This window comes from Pyxicephalus adspersus, chromosome 8 (genome assembly GCF_032062135.1).
Source record: "Pyxicephalus adspersus chromosome 8, UCB_Pads_2.0, whole genome shotgun sequence".
Classification (NCBI taxonomy): Eukaryota; Metazoa; Chordata; class Amphibia; order Anura; family Pyxicephalidae; genus Pyxicephalus; species Pyxicephalus adspersus.
This window is the reverse complement of record NC_092865.1, coordinates 40,408,976-40,426,965: the sequence shown is the minus strand read 5'-3', so window position 1 is coordinate 40,426,965 and position 17,990 is coordinate 40,408,976. Positions and strand designations below refer to the sequence as shown.

At 34.5% G+C, this 17,990-nt stretch overlaps 1 protein-coding gene across 7 annotated transcripts in view; it reads right to left on the bottom strand.

Moving 5' to 3' along the window:
- Positions 1–496: 496 nt before the first annotated feature.
- PRG4 (proteoglycan 4) overlaps positions 497–17,990 on the bottom strand; it is a 52,528-nt gene continuing 35,034 nt past the window's right edge. For 5 of the 7 annotated variants that reach the window (XM_072420120.1, XM_072420122.1, XM_072420124.1 and 2 more), the window contains 8 exons: positions 17,236–17,817; positions 9,925–11,373; positions 6,690–6,770; positions 5,491–5,627; positions 4,255–4,411; positions 3,544–3,732; positions 2,616–2,741; positions 497–1,277 (listed from right to left, as the gene is read on the bottom strand). In XM_072420120.1, the coding sequence (XP_072276221.1) occupies positions 1,177–1,277; positions 2,616–2,741; positions 3,544–3,732; positions 4,255–4,411; positions 5,491–5,627; positions 6,690–6,770; positions 9,925–11,373; positions 17,236–17,817 (2,822 nt within the window). In that variant the 3' untranslated portion in view covers positions 497–1,176. The remainder of the gene's footprint in view (positions 1,278–2,615; positions 2,742–3,543; positions 3,733–4,254; positions 4,412–5,490; positions 5,628–6,689; positions 6,771–9,924; positions 11,374–17,235; positions 17,818–17,990) is intronic. The other 2 variants (XM_072420125.1, XM_072420121.1) reach the window with 2 other exon arrangements.

Genomic DNA, 17,990 nt, shown 5'->3' with positions numbered 1-17,990 from the left:
ATTAATATTGCTATGCTGTTGATATATACTGAATTTCCGTGATAATAAGCTAATATATTAAAACCAATACAGTGCCGCAGCCATTTATTGTCAGTTTGTTTGTAGAGTCTTTATTATATATATATATATATATATATTTTTTTTTTTTTGTATATTTATTCAGTTGTTGGGTTGGGGGAGTAACGTCTGCAATCCCATGCTTTTACATGCCTATAAATGCTATGGTGTAATCACAGAACACACTGTATTGTGTGATTAGCCAAGGAGAAAGGAGAATACTAATAACACTGGTGCAGCCATGAATGAGAGCCCCAGCAATTAGAACTAGAGAGGAAACTGTACTGTGGAGGTTAAATAAACTTACATAAGTTTTATGCACATTATTGTATATAAAAGACAATAAGTTTGTTATTAAATAAAAAACAAAATATCCTGGAGTTTTACTTCTAATAGGATGGATATAGTATTTATTAAAGTAAATAATTCAAAACAAACACACATTATAAGATAATTTATTACATTTTATTTAAAAGAAACAAATTTTTTTGAAATACATATTTTTTTTATTTTGTCCCTCACATTTGGTCAATAAATTTACTGTAAAATATGACTCAGTATATTCCTTCTTCTCTATAATCATTCTTCTACAGACAGTTCTATTTTCTGTAGAGTATTCTATTGTTTATTGTTCTGTTTTAAAGCTTGTTGGTTGCTTCCTATAGTGCAGTTTTTATTCAGACATCCAAAACGTTTTACACGTTATATTGGCTAAGTTTCATTACTTTTAAAGCCCTACTGGTATTGTATACAGCTGTTTAACATTCCTATTGCGGTTTTGTGTAATATATACAGAGTTTTTCTTAGTCTGAATGAATTAAAAAGGTAAAAGAATATTGGGATGGCTTTACTCAAGGAGTAGAGTCACTTAACTTAGTATGTAATGGAAAGCATTGCTTCATTCAATCAGCCATGTGTTGCAAGAAGTAAAGTAATTGGACATGACTGATTAGTCAAAGTAAACACAGCTTTACCTTGAGTACTAAACTTAGTGAATTTTCACTTTGTATTGAAGTGAACAATCCTTTCTTGTCTAAACTTTAGAGTTGAAGCAATTTACTACAATATAGTATTCCTTCAAAATGTTGTAATTGAAATTAACAGCTTTGTATCTTTCTTTTATTCTTTGCACTTGTACCAGTTTTTTGTAGTTTTCTGCTCAGCATCAGCTGGGGGTTTTATGGCAACTTTGCTTGACATGTTGATGTTGTAATATTTGTCTGTAGAAAAAAAAAGAGCTGTTTCTTTTGTTTTTAGCATAGGTTAAATATATTCATATCCTTGCTAGAATCTTTGTACTGAATGTGTGAACAAAAGTGTTCTTTTTTTGCCCTCAAAATTCTATTGGAAAAAGAATCCCAGTTAATTCTCATGTCACAGCAGTAAATGGTAGTGTGGCTTTTTGGAAATTGTGTAAGAAACCCATGCTGTGAGAGACACACTACTGGTGACTAACAATAACCCAGGAATAATCATTTAAAGCAGAACTAAAGTTAAAATATAAAAAATTTCAAGTAGCAGGTGTTTAATACAAAAGGTACATGCATATCCTATTTGCAATAAAAATAAACCTAAATCAAAAGTAAAAATGCTTTGACCTTTGGAAAGGAAAGAAAAATGTACAGACTAAAAAAACAACACACCATGTATTTATTCATGGTAATTTTGTTGTCATGTCTATTAATTACTGATTTGAATGTTAGCTGCGACAACTGCATTGTGTGCTCTAGGTTTATACTATAGTCAAAAGAGTTTTGTGCATATTTAGATAAAAATAGGTACCTTGGTTTATGTTCAAGAATACATAATTATTCTATCTTGCCAAAAGCTAGAGCCCAGGAATGAAGACTAAAAGATTTTAGGCAGCTTTCTTGAAGTGGCAAACTAAAAGTTATTGTTAATTGCCAGATATAACAAATTATAATCTGTGCATCCTAATGTTTTTCTTTTTATCATATTTGTCACCTGCTTGTGGACTGCACTGCAATTGAACAGAATTGAATTATTTCTGGGCCTGCCCCTGCCTGAAAATGCTTAACAAACTGTTGAAGTCATCCCTGTGCTGACCCTGTCCTTGAGCCTAGGTTTCTCATTGAATCAAATGTGGATGAGACAGTCTCTGTCATGTTTCTATTGCTGTTTGTGTCATTGGAAAGAATTATCCTTACTAGGGCCTTGGTGACCACTGTTTCTGGTACAGAAAGTTAGGAGTCCAACATTTTTTGCATCACACAAATCAGAGATAAATAAATACTGCAAACCCGTATCATTGTACACAGCAAGCAAGTGCTTCTAGCTTTATACCTCAGCAGGCTCATAGCCTGATGTTTAATTAGTAACCATCTGCAGTTACTCTGTTGTTAACCTACATGGTAGGCATCGGCTGCCTGCAGTGAACCCAACAATGTTAGTTTGAACAATAGGTTTAACTAGTTCTAACTGATCCAAATGTCAGCTACCCAGACAATTTTGCAGACAGCTCACAGGTCTCTAAATGGCAAAATGACAAGTACTTTGCTTGTTTGCATTTATGTATACTACACAGTGTAGAAGCTTACCTTTAGTAAAGACAAAATAATCAAATCCATCTTGCTTTTGGGGATTGGGTAGTGACACAGCAGATACAATGTTGCTAGGGATTCCCCTCCAGGTTGAACGAACTGTTTTTTCTTCATGAAGAATTCCTGAAAGTAAAAAAAAAATATAAGAAATGCAATTATTGTGCAGAAGCTTTTTTTTATATATACCAAAAAGGTGTAATAATCTATACATAAGAAAAACAAGGCACATTAGTCTGTGTTTTTTACCTACTACCTGACTACTTTTGAACTACTGGTTTTGTGTCCGCTATAGGGATCTCTTGGAATGTCCTTAATATTTTACTTCTGCTGTTTTTGGTACTTTGAGCCACAGTATATTTGACTTCAGGCAGAGGGTAGAGGAGGTCACTATGTGGATGTGGATAATCTCAGCAGTTTAAATGTTCTATTTTATGCTTTTATTGTGCTTTATTAGTGTAAAACATTCCTGTTTAAACCCCATCTGATGCTAGTTCCTCAGCCTCAGAGCCCTCCCACCCTCTTTTTCAGAGCCCTCCCTCCCTACATTCAGGGTTTAAGCATGTTCCGGTTGGCCTTTAGAAGTTTTTCCCACTGTTATGGTTTTGCCTGATTTTGGCTGGTTTATGGATTTGCCAACGCTGAGATAAATTGACAACTGGACAGCCATTAGGCAGGTAAAAGAAATTATTGCAGAAGGGACATCGCTATTTCTGCAATAACCACCTGCTTGAATCACCTATTTTAAAAACGGGACTTTAGTTCCACTTTAGGCTTAACACAGCTTTACTATTGAAGGGAAAGTGTTTTAAAAAGGTAAAATAAAAGTTTTTCTATCCATGTGAAAGTTGTCCCTGGCTTAACCACAGATTATATAGCATCCTATATACTATAATTTTATTATGATTCACTTGATAATAATATTTACCCAAGGGTTGCTGTATGTTGGTGTAAGTACGACGTATCTGTATGCGATGTTGCACAATATCCCGTGGAAAGCGGAAATTCACAGTCTGGACCCTCTGGGTGTATATAGGATAACTTATACTAGGTTGTTTCTTTTTGGTGCATCGCTTGGACTGTTCTTGACGGAATGTGTATTTCTGAACATTTCCACCTGTAAAATAGTTATTTTATTGCATCTACTGTGCACTTGGATCAAATGTTCCACTCTTTTAAGAGAGAGAGGTTGGATGATAAATCTATGAACATTTACAAGTAATCAATTCCATATGCACTTAAGCATCATTTTGGTATTGCAGAAAGAAGTAAATATACAATGTACATAGACTACACAAGAGCAAGTAATAAAAATCTAGCAATACACTCTCATTACACAATACACATGGTTAGGAGAGGTTCAGAGGCTGACAAAAAAGGCCAAACAGTATGACACAAGAAAAAGAAGATCAGGGAAAGTAAAGGAAGAGCAGAGCAGGTGGAATAGAACGCAGGAAGGGGTTTTGCTTTCAAAATCAATTTAAAACCCCTACTCAAGATAAGGTTAATTGTTAAAATATTGTTTAGAGTGAATGAAGGATAAAAACAAATTATTTACCAAAGTGAAGTCTGGGTTTTTCTATTATCAATTACATTTTATGGGTCACTGTGAAACAATACAGCCACTTATATTGTTTACCTGGTTTAAAGAAATATACAGACTCCGGCCTTGCTTTAAATCCAGCAACTGAAAGTACAGCAGTTACTTTACCGCTAAGTCCTCCAAACCCTTTAATTATTTCTTTAGGATATCCTTTGTCCATAACATCATTAGTAAAACGCCAGTAGAGTGGACCCTGTAACAAAAAAGAAAAAAAACAAACGTATTTGCAGCTTGCAAACACAAGGACACAGCTTAATAGCCTATTCTCCAAAGTTACACTAACAATAGAATGTTATTTTTTCTTCATAGCTTTTGTAGCATAGTTTTTAAGCTTTTAAAGTAAATGTTCTACACCCATACCTCTAATTTTCAAAAAATAAAATAAATACAATACAACAATAACAAAATTCAATATACGCACTTAAAAATGTAGTTCAATTTTTGTAGTCTAGGTGTGTTAATTAGCTGTATTACAACATTTAGCAAAGTGAGTAAATTGTTATAACTGCCCATACAGCAGGGGTTGTAAATTCTATTTTGAGACTCTTCTATATCTGGGTATTTGAACTTTCATAATTCTGAATTGCATTACACCTACTGAGCCACTATCAATGTAATGTGTAATTTATATTTGCAAAATAATTCAGCTGAAACAAGGAAAGTAATGTTTTAATGTGAAGCAGAACTATAGTTCTGCAATAAAAACAGCAGTGAGTCCACACTTTTTATACAGGTGATGTCCTTTCTGCATTAAAATGTACTTACCTGTCTGTTGCTAACTTTTTTGTCATCTTTTTTTAAAATAATCTGCATGCACAGCTCAGTGTATGATGCCATGATATGCCAGGTTTTCCAGCAGCCCCAGGGGATGAATTAAACTAAATGAATACTTGTGCGCATGCACAAGCGTTACAGCGTGGCTAATCGAGATGACCGTAGGTAAGGAGCAGTGGTAAATGTAATAAAAAACAAATGAGATCAGACAATGACTGTTGGATTGGGAGGTTAATTTTGGTATAGGAGATGCATGTTCTTTATGTAAACAAAGATCTGTTTTGCACATTTTTTGTTTTTTTCCTACAAGGGAGTTAAAGAACTCTTAAAATAAATTAACAAGCTATACAAATTAGTATTTTCAGCATTAGGAACAAAAATAATTGTTATACTTTGGATAAGTAAATTTATCCTAGACTTTTATTGTAGGCATTTTGGTGTCTCTTTTAATGAAAAAAACAATTGCAATTAAAAACATTTGTATAATAAGATTTGTACCTTAAAAAAGAATGTCTTGCCACCACAGTTACATCTTGTAAATACTGTGTCAATTGGAGATGGAATTCCCCAAACTTCATTTATTTTACGAGGCATTCCTATTGGTCCACCCTGATTAAGTGTCCAAAAGTAATGACCTTCAAAAGAGAAAGGTATTAAGTTAAATTGAAATATGTAAAGAGATATCCTATATATTGTTACTGTAATGGTAAAGCGGTTAGGTTATTAGACCAAAAAATGTCCCAGAATCTAAATACAAGATTCATCCAAAATAGACTTCAATGGGATTCACCTAAAACATCAGTGCAAGTGAAAGTCATATTGCTGTCACAAGGGGGTTAAAGCTAACATTATTTCCTGATATATTATACATAAGGAGGCATTTTTAAATTTGACTAATGTAAAGAAAATTTGAGGGCAAGTTATGTTTTCTTTTTTTGAAATGAGTCATTTTATGGAAAAAAAACAAGCAGGGATATAGAATAGAAATGTGCTTTAACTAAGGCCAACATTAGCTTTTGCTGTTCTAATATCTGTACAATTATTTACATAAAACATATTATATTTAATTGGGCTAGAATAAATTGATAAGTTACCTTGTGCAACATTCACCTGAACATTAAAAGAGTAAAATATGATATGACTTTAACAAATTGTAGAATAAGATATTCTGTTAACAAGTCATATTCATCATATTTCACCTCACAAGACAAATTATGATAGAAGGAGTTTAATTCTAGATTTTTTTTAAAAAACAAGCTACCTCTAGATGATCAAAAAGGTAGAGATTGAAACCATGCATAATGTTCTTTTATCTCATGCTAACCAAATATACATTCAGCACAATTTTATTATAGCACAGGTAAAGACTAAAATTTTAGTTGTTAATTCCAACAAATAGTTTACAGTCTAGTTTAAGCTATTCACCAGCAGGGTAAGATACAATAGTTGTATATCTTGGCAAAATACTTTTTTGGTTCTAAGAGAACTGGAACAGTTAAAAAAGGGATCCATACTTTTAGTGTATAGATTTCCAATGTAAAAAACAAATGCAAATGTTTTTTCTAAACATGGTAATGCTCTAATTACATTAGTTTACTAAGTACATTTATGGTGCTATTTCAAACATAAATTAACTGCTTAACATATTCCATACCTTCAAAAACTATGCACTATGCAAACAAAATAAATTACCCTACCTCGAAATACCACCAGGGATCCATTCTGCAGAGTTGTCATTCCATCTGCTGGTGGTCCAATACATATATTCATCTGGGGATCTAGGGTAAAACATTTTTAGATCTAGTAAAACTTTGGATGCTTTACATTTAATGCTACAATGTTAAAAAGCGAGAAAGGATTACTAACAATTTTAATATGTTTTTTTATGTATACTCGTGTAAGCCTAATAATTAGTGCAAATAGTCAAATTGCATCCCAAAACATAAAGAATGTTCGAATAGGTAAATTTATCTGCTGCTTAACAAAACACTTTAATGGAGAAAATGTATGTATATTTTAATGTCATTGTTTTATTATTTTAAAATCTGCTTATTTTCTGGTAGTTAATGCACTATACTGTTTACAGCAAGTGTGACATATAAAAAATAATTTAGTAAGGTATTTGGCAAAAACAACTCCACAAAAAGTCATAAAAGAATAACCAACCATATTTGAAACAGTCAGAATTCCTTTTCTTCTCATAGAAGAAATTTAAAAGCAGGTTCATCCTGCCTAAAAGGAGGCCAAACACAGATTTCAATCTGATGACGATATATGATGATAATGAACTCAGAACATCTGAGTCTGATCCGAAAAGCTCAGCTAAACACACCTGCAAGCAAGTTACGTTACAAAGCAAGTTTTGCTAATTATATACAGTATGTAGACCTGAGTCCCACATTACAGTGCTTCCAAGTGATTTTGCATTATTGCTTGGCTTTTAGTTTGGTTGTTTTCAATACACTTAAAATTGTTCCAATGGGCAACAAGTATACAAATGTGTGTCTTATGTCTTAGTTCTATTTACTTCTCTTAAAAAGTTTTAAATACTAATAAAATGAGATGGATGAAAGCATATATTGGGGCATATATTTGATCATATGGGAGCTACAAAAATTGAACATCTGCAAAATGTAAATTGCAAGGACAAACAAAGCAGGTTGTAAAAGTAGTGTATAACAAATAACTTCAGAAAGTTTTTTTTACAGGAGATAGAGCAAACAAAATAAATATAGTATTAAAATCTAAGTACTGAAAGGAACATGGTCCAAATACAATATGATAAAATACCTCCATATATGGCACCTGGACCAGATGGCTTAAGTCTTTAAAAGGCTTAGCTAAATTATTTCTAAAACATCCATGACTTTGTTTCTATATTTTTAAAGGCCTAGCTATAGACTGGTATAAATTAAATGTTTTCATTTAGTAACTATAGAATGGTAAGTTTAACTTTTGTTGTATAAGATATATTTGGAGGTTGATAAGTGACCTTTATGAAAGGCATATATTAAAAAATGTTGTTTCTGTTTATGAAGACCTGAGGATAAACTTTCATGGGAATTTGAAAACACAACATATTTGCTGAAGTGTTTTACAAAGTACAGATAGATATGTTAGTTAAGGTTTATCTGTTTACAAAATTCCTGTTGTAAAAAGAAATATAGAAATATGGCCTAAACTATGTTCAGACAGGTATGGTCAATGATTTTATCTTTTAATTATCTAAAGGTTCTAAGTGGTAGACCTTGTGTCCCAGTTTTATTAGTGTTTCACGCTAACTTGTTTAATAAATAGTGTGCAGCTTCCAACTTAAAAACAAATCAAGCTAACTTTCCACTTTTAAGGCAAATAAAGTTCAATTTGAGATTAAAAACATGCATGTGCATACAATCTTGATCAGTGTCTCCAGGTTCCAGGTTACTCCAGGTGCTGCTAAGGGTTCCTTGAGCAATAAGCGATTTGTGAATCTCAGGTCAGTTTAACAGATACCAACAATCGTTTTGGTTATCTGTAAGGGTGACATTGTTCCCACTGGCCAGGAATGTAAGAGGCAATGTTCCTACTGACCATCAGACTAAATAACTGTGAGCTGTAAATATAGTAATTATAGTAGGAGTTCCCTAAAGACCTGAAAGGTTTTTCAAGGGGTTCCCATGGTTGAAAGGGTGTTAAACACTGATCTAGATGGTGGTTGGATGCAGCTCTGATTGTCTAAGTAAAGAGCAATAAATTTGTTTTTATGTAAGAACTATAGGAGCTGTAAAAACTATAAAAAAACAGAGCTTAAAGAGTAATCATCACCAATTCTAGGTTTGTTCTGGATTATGAAAGTATTTTTTTTTCTTGAGATGTGGTATGTTGAGAGTGTCAGATGTGCGGAAGAAGTGAGAACCGGAAGTGTTAATTGTGTGGAATGCATGTATATATAACCTGGTTTTATATCAGGGTCATAGCATTCCATGGCACTTGTTTGGTTGTTGGTGTCACAGAAGAAGGTATTTCGCACTTAGGAAGACAATTCTTGCCAAGGGGCACATACACATGGAGCTTGGGACTGTTGTTTCACCTCAAGCAGTTTCAAAATGTAATTTACAACATTATGTATACAACTGTATAGATTCCTAAGCATTTTTCATTTGTGATATTTGTTGTGGGGAAACCTAAAATTTTTAAGCAAGTTCTGTTAAAATCAAGTTTGTATATAACATGTTCGGATGGTCAGGATCAACTTTTGCAGTACTTACCATGTAACCGAAAAATCATCTTGGAAATGCAAACGTGAATACCTGAGGAAGTCTTGGACAAAAACAATAACTCAACACATTACTATTCTAATGTTAAATTATAAATGTCCATGTACAGCCTTTCTTTTGCCCTGCATACTTAAATGAATACTTAAATAGATAAAACACTACAAAAAATGTGTTGTGGTTTTCTTAATTCATATTCCTATCTAAAAATTCAAATGCTGTTTTCTGAATGCAGTGATGGGGGTTTAAAAGATAGCTTATTAGGCATAGTTATATGAAGTTTTTGTTTTGTATGTGGAGCCTGCTAATTTGATAATACCCTGGCACCAGTACATTGCCTGGATTAGCTTTTTTGGCAATTATAGGGATTTAATCAGAGTATGGATCCTGTTTAACTATAGGAAAATTTGTCATTAGAGCTAACTTGCACATAATATTCATTCTTGTGTCCAGTAGGTACGTTTACTAAACATAGTCTGACCTCATAACACTTTATACAATGGCAGTACATCTCTTTATACAACTTTATAGGTACCCAATTCCAACTTTTTTGTACCCAATTCCACATTCTGGAAAGCAGCTGTGGTATTTTTTTTATCCCATATTATTAGGAGCAATTATATGAGATTCTGAGTAAGGCAATCTAAAAAAAATAGTTTGTATTGATAAATCTACTTACCATTACCATGTTTGATTTTGTTTATCAGCAAAAGCCATGCTGTTGATTTTTGTGTGTTCTGGCTAGGAATTTCTGTTAAATTTGTCATTGGAGAAGTATTCATTCTTTTGTATATTTCCTCTATGATCTGAATGAGTCTTGATCCTGGTTGTTGATACCAGATAGATGGTATCCCTTGGTTTGATGGGTATCTTGGAATAATCTGGAATGACCCTGGATATCTTTGAGGAATATTTGAGGAATCTGGGTATCTGGGAGGATTCTGTGAGGAATCTGGGTATCCGGGAGGATTATGTGAGGAATCTGGATATCCGGGAGGATTCTGTGGGGAATCTGGGTATCTAGGAAGATTATGTGAGGAATCTGGGTATCCAGGAGGATTCTGTGGGGAATCTGGGTATTTAGGAGGATTCTGTGATGAATCTGGGTATACTGGAGGATTCTGTGGGGAATCTGGGTATCTAGGAGGATTCTGTGATGAATCTGGGTATCTAGGAGGATTCTGTGATGAATCTGGGTATCTAGGAGAATTGAGTGATGAATCTGGGTATCTGGGAGGATTCAGTGAGGAATCTGGGTATCTGGGAGGATTCTGTGATGAATCTGGGTATCCAGGAGGAATCTTTCTATCATCTATATTTGGTTGTCTTGTTGGTGACGATGGTACATTTAAGTTAGGATACTGTTGTTGCATTTCAGCACATATTTCTGTAATAAGCTTTAGTTCACTTTCAGGTATTCTCAAATTTATTGCCTCATCCTTAAGCAAATTACAGATATGATGTGGGTGAATTGAATAAGGTGTGGTGGATTTACTTATTTCACTATCATCGTGATTAACTGGAATCGCTGTAAATGAATTTTTTTGTTGTGGTGCTGTTGTGGTATGCTTTGGTGATGATGTTGATTTAAAATCTGGTGCATGTTTTGTTGTTCCTTCATAACTTGAACCATCATCTAGTGTTGGCCTTTGTCCTGATTGATTAGTAGTCTGATCCATCTCTGGTTTTTTAGTAGTCAGTTTAACAGATTGACCAGTTGTTGCAGATGTAGTTGACTGGATGACTTTTACTGAAATAGGATCCTTGGCATTTCTTGTGGTAGGGTTTGTGGTTACTGTAATATCAGTTGAAGAAGCTTTGTCTTTAGTTTGCGATTTATTTGGATCCAATGTGCTTAGAGGTATAGATGTAGTAGAATATTCATTGAATTTACTTGTTGAGCGATCCAAAGTTTGTGTCTTTGGAGTTGTTCTGCTGTCTTTACCAGAAGAAGAATTAGGTGAAGTAGTTGTCAAGTAACTGTCACTGCTAGGAGGTTTGTGTTTTGTTGGTCCCATTGGAGTACTCTTATGTTGATCTGCATTTTCCTCTAATCCTGGAGATTGGGTTGTATGTTTAATATTGGAATCTACAGTACTTTGGTCCTTGGGGGTTTTCAATGTGCTCACTGTAAAATTAAAAGAAGGTTCATGTAAATTATTTATTCCACTTTCTATCACATCATTCTTGAGTTTACTTTTTGTGACACTGCTTTTGAGTAATGGGGCAGTAGTTGTTAAATTTATGTTCTCGTGCTGGTTAGTAATAAGTTTATCTAAACCTTCTGTGTTTAGGCCACTTACGTTAGTATTTTCATCTACTATGGCCATGGTATTAAAATCTGGTGAATGCTCTGGACTTACAGTGTTTTGCAGAGTTGTGAATGAGGCATGTCCACTCACATTCTCTTTCATTGCTGTAGACATTCTGCTTGTTCCTATGCCAAAAATATTATTAGATAAATGGCCTCTTGTAGTAAATGGCAAACTTTCAATAATTTCACTTGGTTTTTGGACATCCCCAACATCTGTTTTTTCTGTATACAAATCATTTAGTCTGATTGTATGCACAACAGATGACCTACTATCACTAGAAACATCTGTAGTTTTAACAGTTGTATACATTTTATCTAATAATTTAAAAGCTGAGGAGACAGATGTCATTATGTTTGCAGTAGGCACAACAATTGTTTTCTTGTCTACTTCTGCAGAGCTTGACTGTGCTGTAAATGGAGTAACACTTCCTTCCTGAATCTTGGGTTGTGTTGTTAAAGGTTTGTAGTCATCTGTTGTCCCTGGAAAACTTTTTTCTATATTTCTTGTCATGGCAGATGACTGATTAGCAATGGAATCTTTATCCAAAACAGCAGTAAAATAATTATAAGTATTTTCAGTAGCTACAGTGGTTTCTTTTGTAACTATACTGGTGGTACCCTTGTTTTCATAATCTGTATCAGTAGACTTTAAACCAAATGTTGACTCAGCTGTACTTTTTTCCATTGTTATGGATGGTCCTTGTGATTCTGTATATGGTGCTCCAGTTACAATTTCCCTGTTAGTTACTGATAAAGTTGAAACTTGACTAGTTTTCTCACTAAAAGAAGTAGTTTGTTCTTTATCTATATTGGTAAATGTAATTCTGCTATTGCTGACTATAGATGGTGGAAGACTAGTAGAAACATGTCTATTTGTGGACAGAGGGCTTGTAATAATCATTGATTGATCCATTGTTTTGTCCTCAAGTGTAAGTGAGGTTTGTTGTATGTGTTCTGTAAGTAATATATTTAGTGGAGTAGTTTTTTCTTTGTAATCAGTTATGTCTGTGTCTGGTAAATTGTTTGCCTCTTCTAGCAAATCTACATTTGTTTTATGTTCAGCAGACAATGTTGTGTAGTAGGTAGTTGGATCTGATGTAATGGCTGTAGTTCTAACTTTTGTAGGTGTGGATTTTGTTTGGTCTGTACTTTTAGTAGCCCCTATAGATGTAGTTCCAGATGTTGTAAAATTCGAGAGATGCCCCATAAATGCCTCTGTGGTTAAAAGTATGGAATCTGTACTTTCACTGGCAGTCATAAGTGTATTAAATGTATCTGGTTCGTTAGTTATAAGATGTGTTATGTGTGTTACTGTGTTTTCATAATTTTGTGTATTTTCTTTTTCTGTATTTATGTTTTCTGTTGTATGCCTAAAATGTAGTACATCTGTTGTATTTAAGGACAATGTAGCCAAATCGGTTTCACTTCTGACTAAGTCACTAATTGTAATGTGTGATGTTTCTTCCATGTTTGCAGACTGACTAGATATGAGTGTCTTACTAGTTGAGTTTGGTATTGATAGATCAGTATTTACCAGATCTGGGCTTGTTTTATATCCTGTAGGAATAAAGCTAATTTGTGTACCTTGGGCTCCTTTTGTTTGTAACAATGCTGTGCTTGATGTTGTATGCTCATTTAGATTTTCTTGTTCTGAAGTTTGCTCTTCTGAAGACAATAAATATTCTGAGGTTTTGTTGGGTACAAATTGATTTTGTGTCGATGTAATCTCATTTAATTCTACATGGTATGTGGACAAAATATTTCTTTTTGTTGTGGCAGTTTTCAGGGTGTTGTCTAGTATTAGTGAAGTACTATATATGTTTTCTGAAGGGTTCTTAGATGGTGTTATAGTTTGTTCCTTGGTTATGTCTATTGTATTAGTGTAATTTAATATGTCGTTAGCTGTTCCTGTTGTACCTAAACTTGTATTATGGACATCAGACAATGTAGTGTAGTGAGTGATAACAGAAAATGTAGCACTAGTAGCTTTAGCATCTTCTTTGACTGCTGTGACCTGTGTACTCCACTCTTTTGGCAATATTTTTGTTTGATGTGTACCTGTGTTTTTTGTAGCCTTTACAGATGTTATATCTGAGGTTTCCTTTGTGACAGCAATAAAATCTATATTATGTGTGGTGGTCTCCTTTTCAACCAAAACAGTGTTGACCTCTTCTGATATTTTATCATTAGTTCTCATTGTATTAATAGGTGTTACTGCGTTATGCATCTCGCCTTCTGTTACTTCTTTTGAAGTTATTAGTTTTCCCTGAATAGTTGACTGATCTATGTTTGTATTTTCTGTGGTGCCTTGCCTTGTTTTTAGAATGTCCATAGCAATAGTAGAAGACACATCAATAAAGAAGGTTGTTGATGCTTGCGATGTTTCAGGTATTTTTTTAGTCTGCCTAGAAGTAGAAGTATCACTGTCCGTTGCTGTTTTTTGTGAAATGTCTGTAGATATAAAATAAGGACTTACAGTTTGCTTTGTAAGCATTTCAGTTGTGAGTGGTTCTAAACCTAGGGTCATAGTAAGGGGCATATTTGTGCTTTGTGTTTCTGAGGTAGTACTATCCTTCACTGGTACTAGTGTTACTGTGTTATGTATCTTGCATTCTGTTACTTCTTTTGAAGTTAATATTTTTTCTTGAATAGTTGATAGTAACTGATCTGTGTTTGTATTTTCTGTAGTGCCTTGCCTTGTTTTTAGAATGTCTATGGCAGTAGTAGAAGCCACATCAGTAAGAAAGGTTGTTGATACTTGTGATGTTTCAGGTATTTTTACAGTCTGTCTAGAAGAAAAAGTCTCACTGTCGGTTGCCGTTTTTTGTGAAATGTTGGTAGATATAAAATTAGGACTTACACTTTGCTTTGTAAGCATTTCAGTTGTGAGTGGGTGTAAACCTAGGGTCAAAGTTAGGGGTATATTTGTGTTTTGTTTTTCAGAGGTTTGTAGGTTTGGCATTGTTGGGTGGCTAATAGTGCTTTCATTTTCAGCAGGCTGTTGCTTTGCTGAATCAGTTTGATCTTTAACTATGCCAACTGTGTTAGCGGCATTTGTTACATGATTTGCCTCTGTAGTTGAAATCTCAGTTTTAGGGTCAATGGACAGTGTAGTGTAGTAAGTGATTGTAGAAAATGTAGCATCTGTGATTTTAGCATTTTCATTGACTGCTGTGACCTGTGTATTCAACTCCTTGGGTAATAGTGTTGTTGGCTGTGTATCAGTATCTGTTGTAGTCTTTATGGATGTTGTAACTGATGTTTTTGTGGCAGGAATAGAATCTATATTACGTGTAGTGGTCTCCTTTGCAACCAAAATAGTATTATCCTCCAATGGTATTTTATCATCAGTTCTCATTGTAGTAATAGGTGTTACTGTGTTATGTATCTCGCCTTCTGTTATTTCTTTTGAAGTTAATATTTTTTCTTGAATAGTTGATAGTAACTGATCTGTGTTTGTATTTTCTGTGGTGCTTTGCCTTGTTTTTAGAATGTCTATGGCAGTAGTAGAAGCCACATCAGGAAAGAAGGTTGTTGATACTTGTGATGTTTCAGGTATTTTTACAGTCTGCCTAAAAGTGGAAGTCTCACTGTCTGTTGCTGTTTTTTGTGTGTCTGTAGTAAATAAATGAGGACTTGCTGTAATATTTGTAAGCATTTCGGTTGTTAGTGGTTGTAAACCTAGGGTCATAAAAAAGGGAGTTTTTGTGCTCTGTTTTTCTGAGGTTTGTAGGTTTGGCATTGTTGTATGGCTAATAGTGCTTTCCTTTGCTGAATCAGTTTGATCTTTAAATATGTCAACTGCGTTAGCGGCATTTGTTACATCATTTGGCTCTGTAGTTGACAGCCCAGTTTTAAGGTCAACAGACAAGGTAGTGTAGTAAGTGGCTGGAGAAAATGTAATTGTTCCTTCCTTATCATCATTAACTTCAACTGGTGACACCCGAGTAATTTTCTCCTTGGGTGACAGTGTTTGCAGCTGATCTGTATCTGTAGTACTTTCTACAGATTTGGCACGAGATGGTGTAGAATTTGGCAAAAGTTCATATACTGTGTCCTTTGAAACAGCTACAGAATCTTCATTTTTGATATTTGTTTCTGTAGCAACCATAACACTAGGCTCTTCAGTTGGTGTATCACTAGTTATTTCATTAATTTGTGTCACAGAATTCCCATTGCTTCTTTCTGTGGCATCACTGGTTATTGCTGACATTAGTTTTTGTTGAACAGTTGTTGGAAACTGGTCTTTGTCTGTTCTTTCTGTGGTCTGCCTCACATTTTGTACAGATATGGGAGTGGCATTTCTACTTTTTGTAATTTCATTCAAAGTTGTCACTTTTTTTTGAATGGTGGGTGTATAAGAATCTGCATTGTCTGCGGTCTGCCATATTTTTATTTTATCTATAGTAGTGGCAGACAGTATATGAGAAAATTCTGTATTAGCTCCTTCTTTTATTAATAAATCATTTGTTGTCATTTGGAAAGTGTCACGTGTCTGTCTTAAGGCTGGTGTCTCACTCGACAAGGTGAATTTCTGTGGACTGATTGTTGTGATTATGTAAGGCTTTTCTGTTTTCCCTGTGGAAGCTACTGTTTTAATTAAATCTGGGCTGTTTTCTTCACTAATTGTTGTGTCCCGGGTTTGCTGTGTACTTTGCTCTTTTCTGGTTTGCAGTGATGGAGTGCTCAGTGTTGTATCTTGCTCTGTCAATGTCATGTGTGTTGAATGTGGTTTCACTGTCAATGTTGCATATGTTTTCTCCATTTCTGCTTTAGTTTGTTCTTTGTTTCTTGTAGATACAATTGTAAATATATTTGAGATTGATGTGTCCTCTCTGGGCCTTGTAGAATAGAAAAAGCTTGTGAAAGCATTAGTTATTGTGCCAGCAGTATTTCTGTTGTCATCTGTGGTTGGTAAATGTTCTTCTTTAGTGGCCAACGTAACTGCAATTGACTGAAAACTGCTTTGCTTTTCAGTGATATCCATTGATTCAGGGATATTTGTTGAATATTTTAGAGGTGTCTGTGTCATGCTCAAAGTGCTTACTGTTTGGCTTATCTGAGGGGTTTTAGTTGTTGAGCTTATTGCATTTTCCTTTGCTTCTGTTATAACTGGTGTGTTGTGACTGTCCTTTGGATTAATATCGGTCGTCATTAATATAGATGTTGGTGCTACCCGTGTGGCACTAGCAGAAGCAATATCAGTGCCAATACCAGCTATATTTGCAGACATGGTAGGCTTATTACTGAAGGGTGAAGTGGTTTCAGAATCATTACTGTTCTTTTCTTTAGCAGGGCCTGTTGGAAATAATGTGTTTATATGGTCAGCTTCATCATGAAGTGAAAAAAGCTTTGCAGTACTTCCAGTAACAGTGGATTTCATATCAAAATAAGGGCTTTTTGTAGTTGTGAATATTGATTCAAAAATTACTCCATTGCTTTGATGACCTGTTGGGTCCAGTATTTGGTCTGTACTTGCTGGTGGCTGTTTGGTATTTTCTTTAGTTGTAGACCTGTAGGTTAGCATTTCATTATTAAGTTCTTCAGGGTTATCAAAATGTGTTGAGCTTATGGGCACTGTTGTCATTTTGCTAATTGTTCCTGAACTCACTGTGTTTTCTTTAGCAAAATCTGCCTTCTCTCCATTATTGAGTCCAGGATTTGTTGTAGTCTTACCTGTGTTAGCTTGATTATTCAGTGAATCATGTGTAACTTTTCCTTCGGTTTCCATATTTAGTTGCTCTATAGTCGACCCATAATTATGTGCAGGCTTTGTGGTTTCTTCATTTATGGCTGCTGCTGCAGTACTAGTTATCAAAGTAACAGAAATGTCCATTCCACTTACAGTGACATTTATGTTGTTCTTACTTTGAGGTGGAGTGCCTGTTGCTGTGTTCTGTCCTTTGTTTTTCTCCTCTTGAGTTGAACTTTGAGTGTTAGGAACTGTTGTTGTTGAATTTCCTGCAGATTGTTTTTCTGTTGACACAGGAACAGGCATATTGGTTGTTGTTTTGTACAAACATTCCTTATTGCCTTCTGTCTGTGCACTTGTTGATGGCTTTACTGTTCCTTCTGTTTTTTTTGTTTCCACAGTAGGAATGATTGTGGTTGAATTGAGCCTAAAAAAGGTTGGTACTATGGTTGTAGTGTCCATTCCACTGCCGTCTTCCCCAGAACCCTCATCTGGTGATATGTAATCAGGAGTTGGTATGGGATACTTTTTCTTCTTTGGTGGCATTAGCGGTTTTTCTGGCTCTTCTTTAAAAAAAAAAGGAAATAAAAAAATGGGCAATTGTATTTAGTATGCTATAATAAAGAATGAATTTAAATGTGTTTTTCTTATGCTAATATTTCTTTGAAAACCATACATGTGAATGCATGCGCTAAAGTTCTACATGTTAATAATGCATATTTTCAGTAACAATAACTAT